The sequence below is a fragment of the Alligator sinensis genome, unplaced genomic scaffold (assembly GCF_000455745.1).
Source record: "Alligator sinensis unplaced genomic scaffold, ASM45574v1 scaffold666_1, whole genome shotgun sequence".
NCBI lineage: Eukaryota > Metazoa > Chordata > Crocodylia > Alligatoridae > Alligator > Alligator sinensis.
This window is the reverse complement of record NW_005842216.1, coordinates 120346-146572: the sequence shown is the minus strand read 5'-3', so window position 1 is coordinate 146572 and position 26227 is coordinate 120346. Positions and strand designations below refer to the sequence as shown.

Sequence of the window (26227 nt, the reverse complement as noted above, 5' to 3'; positions counted from 1 at the left end):
TAATTTAGGGACTAATTGTTCCCAAATAAAAATGCAAAACTAAAAGCAGACTAAGATGATGACCTGCTGTTTTCATTTATCCTTTGGACTTGGAAACTTCCTGGAAAGGTGTTTGACTTTCTGAGTAGGTGATGTGGCAGAAGTTTTAGGACATCCTGAATTGCCTGATATCATTTGATATCTTGAGTTAAAAATCACCTTCCTCGGATACTCTGACAGAATAAATGGAATAAAGGGGTAAAGCACTGACATCTTCACAAACAATTTGGACAGGCAGGAAGAAGATTCCTCCAGTGTGATAAAATTATTTGGAAAAAAAAAAGAAACGTGTTTTAGAGGAAGACTTACTAAAGGGCCTAGAGCTGGGTCCACAAAGGAGTACAGGTCCCTTATGTGTGACTTATATGGAATATAAGCACCTAAGGCTCAAACTGTGTTCCTTAATAATAACTCCTGCTGAGCCCCATAGGCTCCTACACTTTTGCTAGAAGAGGCAAAATTGTTTGTGTCTCATTAGTGCTGAATGGCTTGGTATCTCTGTCACATCCAAATACTGCTGTAAGCCACAACCAGGGCATTTCCATTTCTACAGAGGCGACATGTAGGGGGTGCACATGGATACATGTGCACCCCCTGCGCATGGTGGTGCACCCCCTGCAAAATGTGGTGCCGCTTGCCACCCTGCTGCCATTGGTGGGCGGTCCCTGATCACCCCTAGCCACCACCACTGCTGCCGACAGTGCCTGCAGGTGGTCACCAACCCATGGTCGGTGCTCACCACCCACTTCTCCCGCCACCAACAGTGCCAGCAGGTTTGCGGGAGCTCCCCACTCACCGCCACCGGCCGCCCGCCACCACAGGTGCAGCCATGCCCTCTCCCCAGCCACTGGGGGCATGCGCCATTCATGCATTTCTATGTCCCCTTAAGGCCTGATCTAGTAGACTGAGGGCATAATTGCCACATGCCTATAGGAATGGGCTTTGCACAAAATGTGGAAGTGGCTGCTACTTTCATTCGAAAACAAGGCAAGAAGAGGAAAAGGTGGTTCACTCAATATATATGTATAAAAACACCCTAGGGATTGAATCACACACATGATGTAAGAGACCTAGATTAAATTATTTTCTTTTCCTGAGCTAGTTCAAAGCCATATGCTCTCCCCATCACAAGAGAGCACCCTGCCTCCAGGTTATAGACTACTATGGGATAAAGACACTTTTGAAGCTACTCCACTATGCATAAAAGATTCTTTGGGGCCGGGGAGTAGGTGTGGGGAGATGACTCAACAAGCATAGCTGTGGCCTAGTGTTTAGGTGGTGACCAGTTTTCTGGTCCAAGCTTTAAGGATTGTTTATGTATTTATTCAGTTAAAGTACCAGACTAGTTCCCACAAAGACGCATCTTCCCAAAAGTACTTTAGTGTATGCCAACATCCATTCATATTCAGCAAGACAATAAAGCAGTAGGGGCCAATGTTTTTGGGGCCAACCTTGCTGCTTCTTTTCCTGTGCTCCCTACCTGATTTGCTGTTTTGCTTTTTGCTTCCTGCCCTGTCTGCCACTGTGCTGTATCTCCCTTTCCTGATCTGCCATGTGCCATACACATAGGCTGCCCATGCCACTTAATTGGCTACAGGTTGGCCACCTCTGCACTAAGGCAAAGGTGCTTAATTTTAAGAAATTCTTAAGTAAATAAAAATTTGTGATGCATTTTGTGCGGGCCGGGAGCAGTCCAAGGCCCTTTTTTCGCGCGGCGGGCTGTGGCCAGCAGCCCGGACATGCCGGGTCGGGGAAGGCAGGCGGCACGCTAGAATTAGGCATGGACGCTTAATGGTTGATTTAAGATTGTTTACTTACACCGTAGATGGTCGCGGTGCAGGCTAGAAAACTTCCAGGAAAACTTCGCTTAAGTCCCAGTTTAAGGACTCGGACAGAGCTCTGGATTCACTCACACGAAGTTTGCTAGGCTCTGTGGAACTTGCGCGCAGGGAAGGGTACGTCGAGGGATTAGGCGGTGACGGGGAGAGGCGAGAGGCTGATCAGACCCCTGTAGCCTTCTTGAAATACACGCTGGGTCCAATAGGCTCCGCAGCGCTTTGAGATCTTCACAAGACGTGAAGTCTCCTCCTCCTGATGTTCGTGGAGTCCTCCAACTTGGGCGGAAACCACTCAAGCCTTTTATACAGCTAGCAAACCAATCGCTAGCCACCACGTAGGAATAATTTAGAACTGGCCAATAGTGGGGCACAAATTTAAATACAAATGGCGGGAACTCCTTGCAACGTGCATTTCTGTGTTGCAACGAAGAAATGCACCCTGAAAAGAAAGCTACAAGTGGCGGGAAATAATTCAGCAGTGCCGAAGCACACGCAAACAAAAAATCACACCCTTGGGTTGTGACACATTTAATATTAATTGTGTGCCTAGGTGCTTTGCTTAATAGCAAAGGACCACTGACCTGGGGATGCTCACTGTTGGTAGGGATATGTTTTTGGTATTCTAGACTAAGAACAAATAGATTTACCAGTTTCCCTTTGAGTGTGGCTGCTTATCATGTCTGTAAGAAACAGTAGCATCAGGAAAAAGAGCAACTGTGATCTGTGGCTATACTCAACACACAGTAGTGTAACATCCTGAAGGGATATTACAGCTCATCCTCCAAGAATATATGGGACCAGACCGATCTGTACTAGTGTCAATATACAAGAAGGCTGTAAAGGAAAGGCATACAAGAAGTTCCCCACTTTCTTCCTGAGTGTAGAGTACAAAAACTATTCTAGAAAACTGGGAATTCTTCAGCTTCCTCTCTGTGCTGAAAGGGAGGATACTTCTGCCTCTGCAATACAGCTTGGCAGAGTTGGGTCATTGAGCTGTATTTAGTGCCATCCTAATGGATATTATAAAGTATGCAAGCCTGGGATGGGCTCCTTTTTGAAAGGCAGATTTTCCTTAAGCTTCATGAGGATGATGTGGCTTCAGATTGCAGCCTGCAGAAGGCTTTCTGGGAAATGCACAATCTAGCCTGTAGAAACTGATGACAGAGAGCTTAATAACTTTAATATTAGCAGTAGTCATATCCTAAATAGAGATAATTTCATGGCAATTAATTCATTTTCAAATTCTATCAAAATTCAGGCCCCAGTTACTATATTAAAGTTGGCTTCTGCATCTGAAAGCATTGGCCATGATACTATGCTCTGCAAACAAATGTAAGAGTTGCATGTCATGTTTGCCAATCAAGAATATAATACAAGTGATACAAATGTTTTTCAGCTTTTTGATTATCTAGATTTTCCTTTCCTTTCTGAACTTCCAAATGGTTTTGATCTTTTTGGCCTCTCTCTTCTACACTGGTTCCAATTTCTCTGTCAAGAAGATGAGAGGTGTGCACAGATTTTCACTATATTGTGAAGAGAAAGAAGAGAGGAAACTTATTTTATATCTGTTTCAACACTTCTTCTTTGTCCTGTTGATGTGATAATATGATTCTCTTGGAATTCAGATTGAAGGATTTAGAGGGGAAAAGTCAGGGAAGTTACCATCTGTATCATTACTTGCCTTACCAGACAGCATTTTAGCAGCTACAAAGTGAGGAAATGTTGTTGAATGGCACATTAAGGAAAATTGACTGACTAACAGATTGTGAGGGCTTGTGAAACTATTTTTAAAAAGTCTCACACCAGTGGGAAAGAATGATAGAAAAAGTTCAAGTTTTCATTTCACATGACAGATGTGGTCCCTGCCAGTCCTATCAAATTAGTTTTGGCACCACAGTCACTATCATTAATATGTGTGTGTGTGTGTGTGTGTGTGTGTGTGTGTGAATTACACACACTGTGTGTGTGTGTGTGTGTGTGTGTGTGTGTGTGAATTACACATGTACACAGTTTAGTATGTTAGTGTTTTCTTAACTCATAGTTCAACTATAAACCTCTGCAGACTATTAAATCTTAAAATACAAGAAACATTTAAAACAAAACTAAATATTTGAACTGACATTTTTGCAGTTTTCCTGAAGAATCCCAAGAAAATGATACTTTAGATAAATGAACTTGTTTGGTCAAACTATCTGTGTCTTATGGTGCCCAATTTTGGCCCTTACACTGCAACGATATTCTAGTCCTTTGTACCTGTTATGCTGTATAAGACATAAATATCACTATCAGATAAACCTTACCATCTAAATCTTGCAACATAAGACAGACACTAAAAAGACATAAAACAAAGAATCCCTTCACATTTTCTTAAATCTAAGCTTTTTATCCAAATTTCTATGTTAAACCTCAGCTAATCAACTGATGAGCCCGCTGATTGTTAACAAGAATTAGTTAGATTTTCTTAGACTAATTTTTCCCTTTGTGAATCATAATATTGAAAATAGAAATGTATTAATTGGGTACTTTTATTTTTTCAGTTATATACACTAAAATATAGGCTTAATTTTCAAAGCACTATATAGAAATTTAGCCCACATGATTTCCACTTTACAACACTGCAAAATTTTTATTTGTATTTCTAGGCCTCCCGCTGAAATGTAGAATATAAATGTATATGACATTTTTATTCAAGATTTTTTGTTGGGGGGGGAAATCTAAAAATCTTTCTTCATCTCTGTCCTAGGTATGCTAGTTCTGCTATTGACCGTCAAGGAAGCACATCCATGAGGAAGGTAAATTACTATTACAGGACATTTTAAAAAAAATAAGTGTCATTTTCATTTCTTAATATAAAAGATAGATTACATTATATTGAAGTGTCTGTCCTTGACTTTTGCCACTAGTGATAAAAAGTCTAAGAAACTCAAAGGGCTGAGGAAATAAAAATTTCCCCTTATTCCCCGCTATTGTTTATCTGCATTTCAAATAATCATGAGAGGAAGCAGCTGTAATTATGGATCAAAAGTCCCTGAACCAGAAAGCTTAAGTTAAGAGAAAAGAGAAAAGATAGATACAAGCAGACAGGGAAAAGGTGGGGAACCAGCCAATATTGGTCAACATTATAGTCAATTGCTGTCAGCAGCCCAACCACTGTCATGTGGTAAAGGACAGTGGTATGTGGTAAAGTGTATGTGATAAAGGATAGTTTTAAGATGGGATCTGAAGGAGATACCTGAATATTGTGAACTTTGGAAGGGAACTCCTGTTACATGGGAAGGGCAATATCAGCAAAAGCACAAAGGTGCCTGCAAATTTGTCAAGCGGGTATTGGAGACTCATCATAGGCTGGTCATCTCCTGCCTCTTTTCTTTCAGTACTGAATGAGCGATACTAGGTAGAGAAGGGATAGGCCATGAAGAGCCTTCCAAGTGAAGACATGTAACTTATGTTTGCTAAATCTGGCCCGCTGACTCCCCACAGGTCTAGAAATTTGCCTGCAAGGGAGTGGTGGGAATTAGCACTGCCACCACTCCCACACTGCCAAATTTCCAAACACCACATCCAGATGACATGGCCCCATGAGCTGGAGTGAGCCATGCCCAGGGCTGGTGTGCCAGGCTTAATCCAGCATGCATGGGGCTGGGGCAGTAGGCCCATTCTGCTGTACATAAGGCCTGATCTGGTACACAGGGCCAGAGCTGGGGCTGGGACAGAAGGCCTTAGACAGGACTGAGAAAGCCATGTACTAGTGGGCCGAGCTGAGCCAGGTCTGTTCAGCATGTACAGAGCCCAGGTCACACAGTGCCGCATCACTGCCAGCTGTGCCTGCAGCCGGTCCACACTAGCTGCTGCCGCTGGTGCCACAAGGTGGCGTGGGGGCCCATGTGTGGCAGTCCCTGCTTGAGCCCCTCCACAAACCCACCCACAGACCACACATCCCCCCACCACTCTCCATACCCCTGCCCACCACTCTCCATACCCCCGCCCACCACTCTCCATACCCCCTGACATCCCCCTGCCATTCCCCACACCCAACATTGCCTGCCACTCCTCCCACCCACCCACACCCATAAACCCCACCACCCTCACATCCGTAACTTACCTGTGACAGTGTCCAGGGCAGCAAGAGCACCATAGAGATGCTCTGGCCAGAAACCAATGTCTCTCTGGAGGACCAACTCTCAGGTTACCTCAGGGCATGTTTGGGAACTGCGCTCAGCCCTGCTTCCCCCCTCCCCACCCCCCATGTTTTATTTTGGTACCTGGCTTTCCAGGTATCAAACTTTGAGCCTGCACTGCAAATATGCAGCTTGGGGAACATTTTTTTGTTCCCAGAGTGCGTCTTGCAGCATCTCAAACTCCTTTGAGGCACCGCCAGAAGCATACGCAGGCTCGTCTGGACACACCCTTAAAGGTCTAAGTTAAAATGATACCCTGATTACCAATCTGTGTAACAGACAGTATGGAAATGTTATCCCCAGTGATGGAGAAAGAGGATAGTGGTGAAGGATTTAAGGAAAAAGATTAAGAGCTCAGTTTAATCATAACATGCATTATCTTACATCTGTAAACCCCCAAAAAGATAACAGAAAGGCTGAGACAGGAGACAAGGCTAGAGTATGGATGTGTCAGATCTACTGCAGGGCAGGTACTTGCACACAAGCACAGAGATGAGTATGAAGTGAGCAAAACATTTACTCTTCCTCCCAACATGCCAAGCAACAAAGCTATGTGAGAGTACTTCTTCCCAAAAGCAAGGGAAAAGATGAAGTGACGACCCTTCAGTCTGTTCTAGGTTACTGTAACTATTTACTTCCCCATGTAACTTTTGGTAAGTACAAAATCAAGTGTTACATTGTTTGCATTTTTAATTATTTGAACTAAATGGATATGATTGGATCTTAAAGTTAAATCTATGTATATTTTAAAAATACTTTAAATTTTCATCTAGCTAAATATATACCTGTAGAAGTTATATCTGCAGAAGAGAAATTGTGTCCCATTTTCATCTCTGATCTTTAATTTTCTAAATTAATATTTGTCCTATGTTTTTTGGGGGCTGATGCAACCTTCAGTTGCACAAGCAAAAAAATTGTTTCAGGCTGCATCCACATTTCTAAGGGCAGAATATGGTCCTCTGCTAAACTGCTGAGAAATTTAGATTTCTTCTCGGTTGAGTTCAGAACAATGAATACATTTAACTTACTTTTTGTATCAAGTAGGAATGAGACGTTGACTCCTAAACAAAGATATTAAGACCTACATTATAACGAGTATTTAAAAAATTGCATAGGGCCTGAAGCTCCTGTGTGTTCTCAAACTTGTATGCACTGAAGGAGGAACTGCGAGAGGAATCCTGTCATTCCTGTTAGCCATAAATTAAGTTACTCCAAGAAGTGTTTAGTAGCATGGAGGATGTGTACAATATTCAGATAATCTGGGAATTCATTCAGGTTTGTTCTCCTGGCAGTGAAACTTACCCAGAGCTGGGTGTACACATATTCAAATGCTGAGTCTCTGAAGAGTGGGGAGCTTGCAGTGCTAACACTGTGCAAGCATGGAGGCAGGGGCACAAATCTCACATGCTCTGCAGGCTCCCTTAATCTACCTGATGACAGATGGAAGCAGTGTATAAATAGGCTGACCATAAGGAAATCTGGGACATCCAGAACAGTGCTGCTGCAGGCAGAGGTGTGGTGTGGTGTGGTGTGGTGTGGTGCCTGCCCGCCCACCTGCCTGGCATGCCATGCCACTCTACTGGCCTCCAAAATCAGGGACTGTCCTGGCTAAACCAGGATGTATGGTCACCCTTTGCATAAGACAATCCTGATTGGCTGCCCCAGGCTGCCCATGGTCAGCCTCTGGTTTCAGTGCATCATAATGTGGGGATTGTGAAGGGGGAATTTGCCGCTCCCTGCAGAAGAGTCAAGGTCATAACACACTGTCTCCCTGGGATGGGCTGGAAGAGGAGAGAGGAATGTGAAAATTTATGTTCTCTTCTGATAGAAGCCACCCCATGTACAGACATTGGCTCTCTCAGGAGAAACTCCTGGGAGTTATTTAGCTCTGGTTGTTCCCAGGTTATTTTTCTTCTTGAGTGGTCATTTTTACTTTGGGAGAAAAATCATGAACTCCTGTACACTTGTAGTTTCTCAGAGGAGAGGAGGAACTCTCTCAGGAGAAACCAAATGTCTGTACAAGGCCAGATGAGAGTGTCTCTTGGTTTGAAGCACTTCCACATGTTTCAAAACCTTTACCTGAACTGGCTTTTACTGTTATTGATTAAATGCTTACCTAATGTTGGGCAGAATCATATCAGTTTCTTCATAGGTAAAGTTGTCCAGTGAGTTTTGCTTTCCACTTAGAGGTGAAATGCTCTTCTGCTGACATAAGGAAAGATTAAAACATCAAATACTAACAAAGTAATTCTGAGCGAGCAGGAATCTGGGGAAAAAATATACTAATAAAACAAATGGAGGAAGAGGGATTTGGAAGACAATTTGTTATGAGTTTACTTGATACGTGTTTAATTTTTTTGCTTCTAGTTATGTTATAGTCGGCATCAAGACCGATCTCCATATTTGGGGTCAAAAAGGAATTTTATCCCATGGTCAGATTTGCATGGACTATGCGGGGTTTTGCCGCCTTCTTTAGTTGTTGGGGAGGGGGGAAGAGGGGCAGAAAGCATGGCCCTCTACCTGGGATCTCTTAAGTATATACTGACAACACTTCATAGAAGGAGGACATGGCTGCCATGGTTCCTCTACTTTACCTTTGGCAGATTAGTGTGTTAGGTCTGTGTTGTGTCAGGGCTGATGGTAGTTTTATGTGGCATTTAGATTATGGATTGTATAGGATGATTTGAATAGGGATGGTCCTGCTACAGGCAGGGGACTGGACTAGATGACTTTTGGAGGTCCCTTATAGCCCTACTTTTCTATGATTCTTAGTTCTATTATTTTAATTAGTTTTTATTAATAAGAAGGAATCCAAAGTGGCAGGCTTTGAAAATTTATTCTAATTACATTAATGACATGTTAGACAAGAAAATCCATATCTTATCTGATACAGTGCATCAGATTTTGGACAGCATACTCATGACTAAAGAGAGGAAATACCGCAACAATATTCACAGTTAAATTAGAAGCTTACTGTTACTCCTTTGGTTCCAGCTATGTCATAGTGTCCTACAATTCAAACACTTCACATTTTTTTCCAGTTCCATGATCTGACTTTCAAGTTACTCTTTATGCTTTAGTGACAAATGCTGTGGGTCTTGAGAATAGGGAGACTTTTCTTCAGAAATGTATATCTCTAATGAACAGCTGATGGTATCACTGGTGTAAAAATTCCTTAGAAATGACTTCATAATTATCATCAACATAAGATTCTTCTATTAAATGCAAGTACAATACATGACATACTGTTTAAGAAATTCCATCAGGAAGTCCATGCATTTATAAAAGAATTACATAATTTATTAATGATAGATTATTTCAAGTTATGCTACATTTAGCCGGACAATTATATTTCATAAAAACTTTTTTTTAACAGTATCATGGCCTGATAAGACCTTTTCATTTATTTTTTCTAGAATATATGTAAAAATATTCTGAAAAAAATGAAATACTTATTATACCTGGCGGCATAGGAAATATTGCAAAATATAAAGTAATGGAAGAACTTGTAGAAATTACTTTGTTTTGCTGAGCATTCAAGATCACTACACAGAAAATAACTTACCATCTGAAAGACAAGTGAGCATCCCAAATAAATTATATCATGAGAAAAATATTACTGTCATTTCCAAACCGATCTACTCTGTTTACCCAACTAATTGGACTTTTGGATCTCTTTCTGTATTTCATTTCATACAAATACCCGCAAAAGCTTTATGAAAATAGATGAATATGAGTTAATTTTTAGTTGCTCAGTTTTGTTTCCCTCAATACAAATATCAAGCCCATAGCCCTAGCCACTATATCTGTCCCTGATCTTATACCAACACCAATACTGCAAATTTTCTTTCCCCTGTTAACTCTCTCTCTCTCATATAATTGCCTGTCCTGGCACAACCCTATTTCTCTTCTTTTTTCCTGATATCTAAAGTTACCCTCACATTTTCTTATTCTTCTCACCCAGCACCTTCAGCCTATTTGCATCCAACCCATCCCCCCACCAACTAGTTTCTCCCTAAGCTTTCCTTGATAATTAATATCTTAAAATATTTATATCTACTTTCTTGTGGTTAGAACTGTGAAATTGCATAGGTAGATATCTTAAAAGATTATTGGCTAATATCTGAAATATCTGGATACTGTCATATTTTTTCAGCGACACCATTTGGCACAATTGTATCCAAAGAACAGAGAACAAATATCTTCAGATATAGACTTGAGATTGGATCAAGAGGATGCAAAATAGATTACTTTCATTGTTCAAAATGGTTCCTGCTCTAGCAGAAATTAATATGTGGTTTTACAGTTTCTTCCCTCTTGCATTTCCTCTAAGAAATTTGAAAATCAATTAAACAGCATTCTAATCAATATATATACTACTTTTAGTAATCCTAAAGATACCAGAGCTCTTTCAGTTTAATTGTAGAGTAGAAACCTTGTCTTTAATTGGTCAGACCCATAGAAACACTCTTCTTCTCCATTCTCTTTACCCCACCTTGCTTTGACAGTGGTTATGCCAATGCTTTTGTTACTCTTTATGAAACACCTATTCAAGTGACTGAGAAAGGAGATACAGATAGGAAGACAAGATATATTTGTGATTTCTTGCTCTCCCTTTGAAGCATGTTTTCTTGGGAGAAAACCTGATCCTAGGGTGAGTATTCTAGTGTATGGACATTATTGTTTACCCCTTATATTTTCGTTTTCTTTCTTTCTGTCCCAGAAGCCTGTTCCTAGTGCCATTAATTGTAGGCAAGGAATTCAGACCACTGCTAACTTAAGTCATGAACCTGTACTACTGACTGTCAGTTTCCAAATGTCACTTCATCCTGTCTCCTATCCAGCAGTCAGGCTAAGGAAGGAAGAAAATGCAGGAAGGAGCTACCCACATGGCTTATCACAGTCTATAAAGAACTGATGCTCCGTCTGTCACTGCAGTTCTACCTCCTTTCCCCATGTTCTCCAGCTTAATTATTCCAGTGCTGACAAACAGTTGATTTCTGCTGTTACTTACAGCAATGTGGCATCATAAATAATAAATAGTAGTAGTATGATAAACATACTGTAAGGAAATTATCATCTCATGGTTTAGAATTTGCATATTTTGCATTTCAAGTAATAACTACTGATGTGCTTGCAACATTTTAATTCTTCTCATTACTGGATTAAGGTAAAAACCTAATATAGCATAAATATATGTAACCAAATTTTCTTCAGTATATTTATCTCCTTAAACTTGAACACTTATTAAAAATCACAAATCTCTGTAGAAGTAACATAGATACAATTTCTCAGCTTAGTGATACTATGGCAGCTACACAACTCAGTTTTAGCCTCTTACTCTTTGTGGTTATATTGAGGTCTCATTGGTTCAGCTTCACAAATGTAGAATATTTTGTCTGCTCTGTTTTTTACTGCTCTTTCAACATCATACTTTGTGCTGTGGTTTTGAAATGAGGATATAAATGCTGACAGCCACTATACATTCTTGTATCTCTCCCTGTTTCCTGTAGCCACTCTATGAATAATTTTGAATTCACAAGTTTTGAATATTTGATTAAACTGTATAAAACAAAGTAGATTGGTTCCACTACATTTTAAAACCTGATATGAGAATTCTACAAGTTAACAAGGCTAAATTAGGCCTTTCTTTTTCAGTGGACTAACTCTTGTTCTTGTACTTTTTCATCTTGTCTTTCTTTCTTTGAATTAACTCTATATGTTATTCCTTCACATATCAGATGGAAAACATGACTGATTTTTGTATTTTTTTTAATTTATAATCCATTTTGTTTTCTCTGATATGTTACACTGAATCAGTCTAGTGATTTTTTTATGGATTTCTACTGGATAACTTAATGAAGATATTTTTCAGTTGATTCCGAGGAAATATTATCCTACTTCCATATCTTATGTTTGCATATAGTTCTTTAAAAATTCAATAAAGCTGGTTTTTTAAATATTACTGAAAACACTGTTTATTATTTCAGATGCCAAGCCTCATTGGTGTAAATTTCAGGCCAAACTGTGAAAGCTTTTGTGATCTACCTTTGGTTACAGGGCTTATGAACTGTTCCATGCCACTACATCTCCATGCAGACGTATTTTAGAGATTGTGCCCAGTGATCTAAGTTGCCACAGTGCTTCCTCTGAAGTGGTATGGCTACACACCATCTCTGACTCTCTGCTGTGGTTTGAAATAAATGGGTAAAAGCCATGGCCTTATTCTTTATATTTACTTTTCTACTGCTTTTTCCCATTCATCATACATTTTCTGACCTTGTTTCCAGTATTTCTCCTACAGTACTGTAGTATACATGCCCACTCTTTCTGCCTGTGGCCTCCAAATGCTTGAGATGTAGTTGCCCCATCCAACAGAGGTGGAAAATTATTAGTCTTCTGCCGACATCACACCAGTTACATTTACAGGGCTTACCACCTCTCCAAATCAAATGTTTCCTTCTTTAGCTTGTGGAGGAGTATCCATGCTGCTTTGAGAAAATGAAGAATGAAGTAGGCTCAGAAAGATCAGATAATAAATCAGAGATTAGAAACTTCTCTAATCATACATTACAGTGCCACTTACGAGACCAGAAGTTTAGGCAATGCAGGTACTCAATCCTGTGTACAGTAAGCTAGGTCTTGCACGTGGACAGCAGGGCTGATTCCTGCAAGAGATCTAGAACCAGGAAGGCCCCATGCTGCCAAATACTGCAAGTTGGCTGAATTGCCAGAAGACATCAGGAAAGGCTGCAGTACTGCTAAAACTGGTCGGGTGGGTGGAAAATTGGCTTACATGGTCCAGTTGGTGGCAAATTACATGGTCAGGTGAGTGACAAATTGGCTTAGGGGTCGCACCCAGAGAGAGGTGGTGCTGTTCAGTGCCTTCATCAGTGACTTGAACGAGGGTGTGGAGAGCACCCTGTCCAAGTTTGCAGATGATACCAAATTATGGGGCAAAGTTAACACACTAGAGGGTAGGGAACAGATCCAAAAGGATCTGGACAGGTTGGAAAAATGGGCAAAACAAAATACGATGCAGGTCAAAGACAAGTGCAAAGTGCTGCACCTGGGCAAAAAGAACCACCAACACACTTACAGGCTGGGGGATGACCTTCTCAGCAGCACAGCAGTGGAAAGGGATCTTGGAGTCATAGTTGATTCCAAGATGAACATGAGTCGTCAATGTGACGAAGTGATCAACGAGGCTAACTGCACTTTATCATGCATTAGCAGACGCATGACAACCAGGGCCAGGGAGGTGATGCTTTGCACTGGTCAGGCTGCAATTGGAATACTGCATCCAGTTTTGGACCCCACACTTCAAGAGGGATGCAGAGTATCTTGAGAGAGTTCAGAGAAGGGCCACTCATATGGTCAGAGGCCTGCAGGCAAGGCCCTACAAGGAGAGACTGAGGGACCTAGATCTCTTCAGCCTTCGCAAGAGAAGGCTGAGAGGTGATCTTGTGGCTGCCTATAAATTCATCAGAGGAGGGCAGCAGGGAATAGGAGATGCTCTATTTACTAGGGCACCCCCTGGAGTAACTAGAAACAATGGCCACAAATTCACAGAGAGCAGATTTAGGTTGGACATTCGAAAGAACTTCTTCACAGTAAGGGTTGCAAGAATCTGGAATGGGCTTCCCAGGGCGGTGGTGTTCTCCCCTACCCTGGGGGGTCTTCAAGTGGAGACTGGACAAGCACCTATCTGGGGTCGTCTGACCCCAGCTCTCTTTCCTAACCAGGGCAGGGGGTCAGACTCAATGACTCAAGGGACAATGTGTTTCCCATTTTCAAAAGAGGGAGGAAGAACCACCCAGAAAACTATAGGCCAGTTAGTCTTACCTCGATCCTGGGTAAGCTTTTTGAGAGAATTATCCTGGCACATGTCCACGAGGGGTCAGCAGGGGAAATTATGCTTAGGGGCAATCAACATGGGTTCATTAGAGGCAGGTCCTGTCAAACCAATCTGGTGGCCTTCTATGACCAGGTTACAAAATCCTTAGACGCAGGGGTAGCAGTGTACGCAGTCTTTCTGGACTTTAGGAAGGCCTTTGACACTGTCTCTCACCCCATTCTCATTAAAAATCTAGGGGACTGTGGTGTCGACACCTACATAGTCAAATGGGTCAGTAACTGGCTGGAAGGCCGCATCCAGAGAGTGGTGGTAGATGGGTCTTATTCGACCTGGAAGGATGTGGGCAGTGGGGTTCCTCAGGGCTCGGTCCTCGGGCCTGCACTGTTCAACATCTTTATCAGTGACTTGGACGAGGGGGTAAAAAGCACCTTGTTCAAATTCGGAGATGACACTAAGATGTGGGGGGGAAGTGGGCACACTAGAAGGGAGGAATAGGCTGCAATCAGACCTAGACAGGTTACCGGGGTGAGAATGAGAACAGGATGGGTTTCAACACTGACAAGTGCAAGGTACTACACCTGAGGAAGAGGAACCAGCAGCAGACCTACAGGCTGGGAAACTCCCTTCTTGTCAGTGAAGAGGCAGAAAAGGACCTTGGAGTCATTATTGATACCAAAATGAACATGGGCCAACAGTGTGGGGACGTGGTCAGGAAGGGCAACCGTACCTTGTCACGCATCCACAGATGCATCTCAAGCAGGTCCAAGGAGGTGATCCTCCCCCTCTATGTGATGCTGGTCAGGCCACAATTGGAGTACTGCGTCCAGTTCTGGGCACTGCACTTCAGGAGGGATGTGGACAACTTGGAGAGGGTCCAGAGGAGGGCCACCCACATGATCAGGGGTCAGCAGGGCAGGCCCTACGAGGAGAAGCTAAGGGACCTGAACCTGTTCAGCCTCTGCAAAAGAAGGTTAAGGGGGATCTAGTGGCCATTTACAAACTAGTTAGAGCAGACCAGCAGGCATTGGGGGAGTCCCTGTTCCCCCGAGCACTACCAGGAGTGACTAGAAATAACGGCCACAAGCTGGCAAAGGGTAGATTCAGACTAGACATCAGGAAGCATTACTTCACTGTCAGGATGGCTAGGATCTGGAACCAACTTCCAAGAGAAGTGGTGCTGGCTCCTACCCTGGGGGTCTTTAAGAGGAGGCTGGATGAACACCTTGCCGGAGTCGTTGACGCCAGGACTCTTTCCTGCGATGGCAGGGGGTCAGACTTGATGATCTGCTAATGTCTCTTCCGACCCTACCAACTATGAAACAATGACCTACTGAGGTCCCTTCAGAAAATAACAGAATAACAGAAAAAAATAACAGAAACGCCACTCAACAGTGCAAAATTAGGGACTCAGACTGGTGGGGTGGGTCAAGCATCACCCAGGAGTGGGGTGGGGTTTGCAGCCGGCCAGGGGGTGGGGGAGGGTTTGCAGCCAGCCAAGCTCGTTGGCCAGGAGCAAGAAAGCTGCAAACCCTCCTACTCCCGGCTGGCTGCAAATGCTGCCCCCGACACCGCTCCCATGTGCCGCTTCACTCACCCCACCAGTCTGAGTTCACCAGCCACACCTGGTAATCACTGTTATTTTTTAGTCTTTCCTCCATTTATCCACATTCTCCCTATTTCATCATCCTCAGATCTCTCAGCCCTTTCCTCTGTGTGTTTCAGCAATGTTCTTTGCTTCTCAGATTGCAGTATATTTTGTTCAGTTTCATTTCAAAATTAAACTGGGGATGACAAACCGTGTAAATGGACAAAAAGTGTTATATTTGTCTGTAGAGTAAGGTGGGAAGAGAAAAGAGAGGAAAGTTTGTGGCTTCAGAGCTCAACAGCATTGTCCCCAGTGATTTGGGTGGGAACAGGATGCAACTTGAAGGAAGATAAGGATTTAAGTGGGATTTTGTCTCTGTTTTTAAAACTTTTTAGAAAATGGGTTCCCTTTCAAAAGTTTTGCAGACCCATTTTCTTTGCATTTTAAGTTATTTTCCCACTCCCTTTGTGTAAAAGTTTGAGTTGATTTGTTTCAATTGAAAGTTGAAGAGGTGTCTGCTTTTTCCCGCAAGTAGCTTGAAAATTTTGAGAACAGAAATTAATGTGGGTGGATGGCTTATAATAGCAAATCAGAGTGGAGAATTGTAGAGTATAGGTACTGAGAGATCAGATAGAGGGATTATGAAGATACCTGCACACTGGACAGTAAGGACTGTCAGCTAGTCAGAGAACAGGGATTCTTGTACATTATAAGTGTAACCCTTCTGCCAGGCACCAGTCAGCAGCAAGAAGGGCTGGGTTCACATTTTGGTGCACCATAAATTATACCAGTGGCTCAAGCCCCGCACCCAGAAAACTGGGAATACTAAATTTGCTGGTGCATCCCTTATAAACAAAATCCCCTCCTTGCAAGCAGTGTAAACACAAAAACCCAATGTATTACAGAGTATAAAAACAAAACAAAAGTAAATACTAAATATAATTTTTTAAAATTATTAACTACAAAGCAAAGTCTATAGGTAGCACCCTCTTGAGGAAGGCTTCACCTATACCCAGGCAGTCTGGGACTTGGGACTCCCCAACAGGTAGTTCTGGGGGGCCTGCACTCCTATACCTGCCCTTCAGCAATGGACTGGAGAGAGGGGCCCACACCAGAGAGTCTTATGAGCTGCTCCTTGAGCTCACTGTACTGCATGGAGCTGCTCAAGAGCGTGGGTCCTTCTGCATTGCAAAGGGCTCCATTGCTCCTGGGAAACTGGCAGTGTGCCAATCTTTGCTCCCACAGAGAGGCTGTGTGTTTGGGGGGAAGGAGGTGATTTCGGCTCCAGCCAGCATGCATGCACCCCAAAACTCCTGGGCTGGATTATATGGCCTGCTGAAACAAAAACTTATATCCCTCGTATGACATCACCCTGGCCTTGTCCAGCCAGGGGTGACACACTCTAGTCTTTCTCTTAACCAATCTGCCTGAAAAGTCTTTGCTCCCCCTGGCCAATCAGGCCAGAGGATTTTACATATTTTTACCAGATACAAGGCCCAGCTTTCCATGTGCAGAGCACATGGCCAGCACAACAGGGGCCATCTTGCCTACATAAAACAAACACACACACACACACAAAAACCCCCACAACACACAAAAAAACCCCACAACACACAACCAAAAGCACACTTTGCCATTCACAACCCAAGTGTATGAACCAATTCCTCTGAACCAATTGATACTCAGGTCATTGATAAATAAGAAAAAAAAGAGACTTGTGTAGATAAGGCTCATTAAATGTGTAATATCCTTTTTCTTTGGTGTAGTGTATCTATCACTTTTATTATGAACTACTTCCTTTAAAACTGCTGCTTACCCACAATAACTTATTTTTTGGCAGAAGGCAGGGCAGGATGGCACCTTATAGGTTAACTCATTCAGCATGAGCTTTCATAGCAAAGCCTACATTGCCTCTCTGAAAGAACTACTCTGTAAGGTGCTACCCTGCCCTGCCTTTAGCCTAACTTCAGCTTAACATAGCAAAATACCTCTTTTTTCTTGTTCATGGATCTTTTCAAGGAGAGTATATATTTATTATAGTTAGAACACATGAAATATTTATACTTATGTGTTAGAGGCAGATGATCCCACATTTACATTATTTTATATTATTTGTATTTGAACTCTGATAACACTAGGAACCCTGGTCAATGATCAGGGCATCAGTAGACTAGGCACTTATGAAAGCAACAGAAAGCTGGTTCCTGACCCACAGAACTTGCAGTCTGTGGGTATGTCTACCTATGCAATTAGTGCACATGAATAAACTCTGGAGCTTATTGCTCTGGAAGTTTTTGCTTCTGGGCATGCTATTTAAATGTGCACCTGGGAGCAATTAACTCTGGAGCAATCAGAGCCTGGAGCCTGGCTGGCAAACCCAGGGCTGCTTCAACTGGGCTCCATGTGCTGAGAAGGAGCTGGCTGAGGCATGAGTATGCTTTAGCATGGGGCTGGCCAACAGGCAGCCCCTGCACTGAAGCAGCCCCGACCAACCTGCTCAGTGTCTACATGTGTGCTGCTGCAGAGTAAAAAATTATTCATCAGTACTATACTGCTGCTGAGTTTATTAGTTTCCTGCATCCTAATAGGGGTGCACATGTAGAGGCTGAGATATTTACTGCAAAGCTAATTAGTCAGCTCCACAGTAAACACCTCATTTGGACATGCCCTATATATTGTACATGAAAACAGGTGCATGAAGAAGATTGTCCTTCACTGTGCAGCTCTGCATAACAGATTTACTAGTTTATTTTACTGTAAATGTCTACCTTTGCTCTTTGAATGATGGCACCCTCAGTCATGAAGCTTCTTCATACTGGCCCTTTTTTTCCCCTGTGCCACTCCTATGAATAAGAAAAATCCTCTGCAGCAAATGAATTGTGCTTCTTTATATAAAAGTAGAGACTGAGGGCAGTTGTACACAACACGGGGGGTTAATTCTCCCTAAATTGAAGCAGTGTTTTTTTTAAAATCACTGCTTCAATTTAGGGCGAAGTAAACCCCCATGTTGTGTACACCCATGTCAGAATCTGATCCTTATACCTGCCTCTCCAGCAGCAGGGAGGGAAGAGTGAGCTGCTGGCGGGCAAAGTGGCCCCTGAGCTGTGGAGGGGTGAAGGGGGGGTGCTTCCCTCCGTGGCAGTGGCCGCCCTCTCCCAAGCAGCACCTGCCCACAGGCACCTGGCTTGAGCAGTCCTTGGGGGCACCGCAGCCACAGAGGGAAGCACCCCGCGCAGCTCAGACAGGCAGGCAGGCTCTGGTGGGGGAGATCAGGCTCACCACTTTTTTTTTCTTTCTGTGGAGCCTGCCTTCCTAGGCTGCTGCTGGGCTGCCTGCATGGGCTGCCTGCATGGCCCCTGAGCCACTCAGAGCCCAGTGCTTCCCTCTGCAGCTGTAGGGTAGGAAACTAAAACTCCTCAGTGGTGTTTTACCTTGCAGCACCCCAAAGTCATTTGCTGCATCCCAAAGTCATTTAAGGTGCATTACACCACCAAATGTACTACAGCAGCTAGAACTAACACACAGTACACCGCCGAATGTGCAAACAGCAATGTCATTAAAGCAGTGTAAAAGGCATGTAACCCACTTTAAACCTGTTTTAAAGTTTCATCTACAAATGCCCTGACTGACTTTCTTGCTATAGGGATCACCTGTATATTTATTTTCCACTTACCAAAGAATGGGAGTTATTAAAGCTAAAAAAATAAAATTGCATTCTGTTACTAAATTTTCAGTATTATTTCACTGATGCAGCAAGGCATGGCAAGAATATTATTAGAGAACTCGTGTACAAGTTCTCATTGATGTGGCCTTAAAAACGAAAAGGAAAAATACGTTCCCCTTTTAATATTTTGGACTCAAATTTGTCTTTAAATAAATACTTGATTGTTTACACATCTCTATATACAAAAGCTGTGTGTATAAAGTTGTCTATAATTTTATTATTCATAAAATGAGTGCATATATTATTTATCTGTATCATATAATACTTCTGAAATATCAGGAAATTCTTTCCCCAGTATTTGAAGTTATTTAACTACAGTTTCTCTTGATTTGATGAGGCAATATGTGGCTAATTATTCCTAGTAATTCTGAAAGTAAATACATTAGTTTCTAAATATAATACTGCCTTGATTTGCTTGTGTAGGGTATTAATTTTATAGTGGTAGGAGAACAAGACTGAAATAGCCTCACAGACACTATAGTAATTGCTGAGTACCTCAGAATACCACTGACATTTTTTTGCCTGATAACTGTAATGTATATGTTGTTATTGTAACAATATTGTACAATATAATTATTAAATATTAAGAATTTTCCATAATTGAAATGACAAAGAAAAGAAAATCATAGGCATACACAATAATTAATGAAGCACTCACTATATATCAGTGTGATAACTTGGTTTAATTTCACGCGCTAATACTCAACCACTTTTTTATTTCCTTATAGTCTTTCCACTACGCTTCTCTGAGAGTGAAAACCAAAAAATGGTCCAAAGGTAAAGTATTTAAGTTAATTTGGAAATTATAAAATTAAGTTTGGCAGTGGATGGTGCCTGAGACACCAGCACTGATAAATTGGCAGATTTGGTCCTAATTCATGTGTTTCTAGTTTAAATACTAAGGTAGTATGGGTCTAATCCCATTAAAGTTAATGGGAAAATTTCCTTTAAAGTTCACTGGAAGAAAAATCTTGCCGTATATATTATGCCATTTCTTACTATTCTGTTCTTTTATTCTTTTTTGGCCTATTTAAGAATATCACACTGCCCCTTTTATATTCTACTTGCTTTTTTGAGCCATTACCTAAAGACTTTTCTTTTCATTGAACTATGCATTTTTAGTGCTTCTAAAGGTGACCAGGATGCCAAATTGTATTCCAAAAAGAATAAAATAGTCAGAACTTTGTTATCAAGTATGACAGAAAAAAAGATGGTCATTTAATGTGATCTAAACTTATACTTCATCATAGCTTTAGGACCAATGTAATTAATGTGGCAATGTAAACTTGATTTTTCACAGTAGAACATCTAATGTTTTAATTAAATTTGCCTTAGGCTTTATGGAAAAATTATATGAAAGTTAGGAGAAAAATCTGTTCTTACTAGTGTCCAGAAGACAGTGAAATTTCAAGGTAATCAAGTAGGGCAAGTTGAATTAATGAAAACAAAGTCTTTCTCTATTACCATTCATTTAATGGAATTTAGTAGTGCTAAAATATTGTTGATTAATTAAATTCAGAGTACAGTAGCATGGGTGAATGTATTTCTCCATTCTTACAGATCAGAATTATTGATGTTTCCTTGTTACTGAAAAAATAAATACACTTCTTTACCAGAACTTAACAGTTTTGGAGCTTGCTAAAAGAAAGAAATAAAAATTTACTGATGTATTGCTTGGGTAGAGATTTATTGTAATCTTATGCCACTATCAAGGTTCAGATTAAAGGACAAATCACAGTGAAGTTTTTGGTTTGATGGCTAATTGATGGTTCCAAAATATCATAAATTAAGTATTTGAGATTTTGGCCACCAGGAGCAGAACTCTACTGAGATAAAATAATCTGATGCAGATTTTCTTCTGTCTAAACAAAAAATAGAAACTGTCTTGAAACCAAAATCACAAGACATTTTGTGATTCAGAAATTGTACTCTAAGTGACCCCTTCCCTAATGCCCAGCTGAAATTGGAAAGGATTCCATTTGAAAGCTTCAATTTTGACTATCACTAGTTAAAAAAATAATGTATTTACATTTACAGAAATAGGCGCTCTCAGGGTCTGAGGTCTTTAACAGTATCTTCTCATTCACAGGAAGTTCTCTGACCAGTGGGAGTAGGAGACGGATTTCCTGCAAAGATCTGGGGCATGGAGATTGTGAGGGCTGGCTGTGGAAGAAAAAAGATGCCAAAGGTTACTTTACACAAAAATGGAAAAAATACTGGTTTATTCTGAAGGATTCTTCACTATACTGGTACACAAACCAGAATGTAAGTATGCTTTGAAAATGCCAAAATTAGCTTTGTAACTTCTGAAATAAAGGAATATTGCATGCAGGTTTGCCCTCACTTCCCCTCAGAAAAGTACAGTAGAATTAGAAAAGGTACAAAGAAGAGCAGCAAAGATGATTAGGACATGGAGAGACTTCCATACAAGGAGACACTAAATAAGCTAGGATGGGGTGTCAAGATGAGGGTTGTTAGACCAGTCTGTGGGCCAGATCAGGCCACACTGGAGCCAAAGCATAGGGTCAGTCCAGCAGAGCACTGCATTCAGCCTGTACCCCGAGCTGGACCCCTGTGCTGTATGCAGTGAATGCTGTCCTTGCTCCAGGATTTGGTCTGTACATGGTACAAGGGACATGTACTGCATGGGGTGCCCTGCCAGTCCCATCCACCATGTGCAGAGCATGCTGCATGTGATGTGCAGGGCTGGAATGGCTGCATGCAGTACATGGAGCCCAGGCCAGCATGGGGCATGTGCTGCATGAAATGTTCCTCTAGATTGGTCCTGTGCACTTGCTGCAGTGCCCATGGACAGACTGGGGCCTGATTTGACCCAGCTCCAGAGCCAGTATACATGCAGCACATGCCCCCAACCCAACCCAACCCCACCCCTGTGCTATATGTCACTCATGGAGTCGATCCAAGACTCACAGGCCAGATCATAGGGCTCCACTATTCATATCCAGCCTGCAGGTTGTATGTTTGACACCCCTGCACTAGGATGAAAGGGTGACTTTGGCAGGATATGATCATGATTCATAAAGTAATGACTAACGTAAAGAAAGTAAATAGGGGTTTGGGTTGTAGCCGTGTAAATAAGAAAGTAAATAGGGATTTACTGTTTACTATCTCTCACAATACCTGCGCTGCTACATCCCCCTTCACCCCACCGCTCCACCTCAGCCTGTCCCTCACCCCATGACGCCTCCATTTCCATTTCCACTGACTGGCTTTCTTGCCTGCATTGCATGCCAGGCTATCCTCTGGCTTCTTTACTATTCCTTCCATCCAGGATCAGGAGACACACCAACTGCACGTACTTCCTCAGCCTGACAAAGGGTGTTTCAACCCAAAATCTTCCTAAGATATATTTTTCTAACTCTTTCTGGTTTTTTTCATAATAAACATATAAACATAAAACACAAGATAAGCCATCACACACCATGAGGAACATATATCCAACATAACATCTTTACTTCTTGCTGTCAATTCCTTTATAAAAATAAAGGCTCTGTAACATTTCCGTTTGGCTACATTCGATGCTGCTGTTGCTATTGGTGTTGAGCCAGCTAAGTTATTTTGACCTGCCGTTGTTTACAGTGGTGGACCAGTCCAAAGCTGTAGGGGAGGAGGAGGCCTGACAGAGGCACACTGCCGTGTTGTGCAGAAGCCCCAGCACCAGGAAGGGCACACCTGAACACACACACAGTCCCACAAGCACCCATGTCATGAGTTTTGCCTGCTACGGCCAGAGGTGCAGGGGCCCAGAACCCAGACTCCCCCTGCACCTATCTCCTTTACAGCTGGCAGGCATTGTGGCCGCAGCAGGCCCTAGCAGGCCTGCAGTTTTCAACCCCCTGTGCCTTAACACACACACAGTGTCACCTATGTCATGAGTTTTGCTTCTCAGCAGTTTGAGGTGCAGTTTCCCAGAAACCCCTGCACCTATCACCTTGAAACTTCTCAGGCTTTGTGCCCTCAGCAGAGGCTACAAGCCCTGCAAGCTTCAACTAAATCAGCCAAAAAACAACGAAGTTATAGATATTTCATTGATTCCCCATTATACCCTATGGCCAAATCTCCAAACTGCTGAATATTTTCAGAATCGATTCGGAAGCTCCGAATCAATTCGGAAAGCCTAAAGCTTCTAGTGATTTGATATGGCCTCCAAATCATTCAAATCATCTCCGAATCCGAATCATGATTTGAAGCTTTGCAGAGCCCTACCTGGCTGCCTGCAGGGCTTCCTGCAGAGCCACAGAGCTGCTTGAAGCCCGGTGCTTCACTCCGTGGCTGTAGACACAGCAAACTAAAACTTCTCGGAGTTTTAGTTTGCTGAGGAGTTTTAGTTTGCTGCACCCCAAGTCGTTTAGGGTGCATTATACTGCCGAATTTCCTACGGTGGTTGGAATTAATGCGCAATATGCCACTCAGGCATGCAAACACTGACACCATTAAAGTGGTGCAAAAGCATTTAGCCCACTTTAAAGTATTGTGCACACACACCCCTCATTTCATCTACACATGGCCATGAGTGCTAAATAGGACTTCCTAGGCTTCTAGGTGGTGGAATCTGTAAGCAAGAGGAGCAAGGGACAAATCAGTCTGAATAGGCCCTGCATAAATATTCTTCTTAGAATGTGTTCTTTGTCATTTTGTGATAGAGGATACTGAGCTAGCAGGACCTGTGGTCTGTCCTAGTATGACATTTCTTAAGTCCTTATGTTCTATGCTATCTTTTACCAATTAATGATTTGCACATAGATTATTTTTATATTTCTGCTTGGAAGTAAGGCAGCAATACATGGCAGGGAAAAATCAGTTACAGTAATTCTTGTTGACATATTCAATAAACTGTGCGCAAGCCTTATGCAGTATAATAAAATAGCAAAAGTTACATGGCATTCTTTGTGAATTACAAGTGTCAGTAATAAATAATATTTCTTTTTCCATGCTTGATATAACTTAGGATAGCAGAATTTGTTTCTCTTTTGTTGTCACTCCTTATATTAAATAGTATGAGGAAATTCAACCATAAATGTGAACTGGTTCATTTCTTTATTTTAAGCAGCAAACCAGATGTGAAAGCACAGCTCTTTAGAGCTCTTGATCTGAGGCTTGGAGGGTTAATTTTCAAAATGCCGATACTGCAGTATTAGTCTGGAGTTTGAGCATGTCATTTGCAAAAAAAACCCATTCTCGATGACATTTCACTTCATGGCATTTCATTTTAAATGCCACAGTGTTAACCACTAAAACTCCATTAATGCAAGCAGAAAAACTGCATAGATAAAAGCAAAGAATAAAATAAGCAAAGTGCGTAATGCTACTTTTCTTCTAATAGCAAAGCTTTAACTGTATTATCTATACAACACAACATAGCCTGATTTGATTACCAACAATTTAGTGTGCGTTTTGTATTTTAAGAGGTGGGCAATTTTATAAGCATCATTAGTTAAGTTCTTTCAAATCTTTTACATGCTACCCAAAATTGGGTTGTCTGGTTACGTATATTGAATACACTCAGGTCTCTCTTTATGCGAGGGTTGCGTTTCAAAAAACCTTGCATAAAGCAAATTAATATAAAGCAAAAGCATTATTACATGTAATTAATAGGGATACATACCAGCCTCACTCTACTGCCCCCACAAACCATGACATATTTGAACAGTAATCACACAATACAATAACTGCTGCGTGGAGAGGCTACGAGCTCCACGCTGCAAGCAGCAGCACGTGCAGGGGGTGCATTGCCAGGGCAGCATGGGGCAGACTGGAGAGGCACCCGGGGGAGGGAAGCAGAGCAGCAGGGAATGCCAGCTGCTCACTGCTCCTGGCTTCACCCTGCTTCCCTTCCCTGAGTGGTGACACTCCTGCTGGGCGAGACCTTCTGTGTGTGGCCCCACTGTTCCCTGCTTCCCTGCCCTGGGTGCCTCCACAGGGAGCTTGTAGCCCGTTGTTTCCGGCCATGCCGGGTCACAGCCACTGGGCAGGAGAGGCACATGGGGCAGGGAAACAGGGCAGCAGGAAATGGTGGTTCCTCATCCTGCACTGCCCTGGGGACACGCCTCCTTTGCCTCCTGCTCTTTGAGGGGCGCAGCCCCGTGCCCCAGAAGTTGCGTGGCCAGGGCAGTGGGGTACGGGGCTCTGGAACCAGGCAGGAAGAAAAGCTGAGCCAGATGCAGGATTGTTGCCAGGGCGCACTGTGCCTGTGCGTCCACCCCTTCCCCTTGGAAGTGTGCACGGCAGTGTGCAGCCAGCCCTCCCCCAATGAGCCACCAGAGGGTCCATCCTGGTCCCCACTGGGGCCCTGCAGCTGCACACTGCGGCCCCAGGCCCCAAGCACCCCCCGGCTGAACAGAAGCCCCAGCCCTGCCCAGCTCCCTTCCTACAGGGGCCTCAATTCTCCTCTTCCCCACCACTTACAAGCCAGAGCTGCCCTCGAGGCTAGTTGGGGCCACGTGCATGTACTATGCATGCATGTGGCGTCCCCTGTCTCACTGCCTTCCTTCCGCTTCCTCCCAGCTCCCTGCAGGCTGGAACTGTGCCAGTCTGCTGGGAGCTCATTGCTGGCCGACTTTGCATAAGATCAGATTTTTCTTGCACAACGCAAATTTCTGGTATAAATAAGGTCGCTGCCTATAAGCTAATTTGCACAAAACAAATTTGCATAAAGAGAGACCCGAGTGTAATAAAACAGATTCGGAGTATATGTTTGTGTTGTGTGGATGTTTGCTTATTAACATGTATGGAAATGTGGTACCCTTTATTGATTTCAAAGCCATGAATCACTGATGATCTACAGAGTGTTTATTTGCAATCTTCAGAAAACTGGCTGACACAGGCCCTCTTGTGTTCCTCCTGTTAAATCATGTTACATAAAAAAGTACATGACATGCTTTCTTAATTTTACTTTTCCAATATCTTAGTCACCCTTAGGAAGACAGGTGGTCTACCCAGTCATAAATGGGAAAGGTGTCCACAAAACATTTTTGTGAAGATGTA

General features: G+C 42.5%; 1 protein-coding gene and 1 long non-coding RNA gene across 2 annotated transcripts in view; one reads left to right on the top strand and one right to left on the bottom strand.

Annotated features, from left to right (window-relative positions):
* Nucleotides 1-26227, top strand: part of LOC102367873 (connector enhancer of kinase suppressor of ras 2-like) — a 703948-nt gene that overhangs the window by 602623 nt on the left and 75098 nt on the right. Inside the window, exons 15-16 of the mRNA XM_014521487.2 lie at nucleotides 19951-20012; nucleotides 21328-21487. Of these exons, the coding sequence (XP_014376973.1) occupies nucleotides 19951-20012; nucleotides 21328-21487 (222 nt within the window). The remainder of the gene's footprint in view (nucleotides 1-19950; nucleotides 20013-21327; nucleotides 21488-26227) is intronic.
* On the bottom strand, nucleotides 8178-25719 carry LOC112550823. The gene is made up of 3 exons (XR_003094848.1): nucleotides 25649-25719; nucleotides 21252-21385; nucleotides 8178-8260 (listed from the first exon to the last, which is right to left on the bottom strand). It is a non-coding gene; the product is annotated as an uncharacterized LOC112550823 (long non-coding RNA).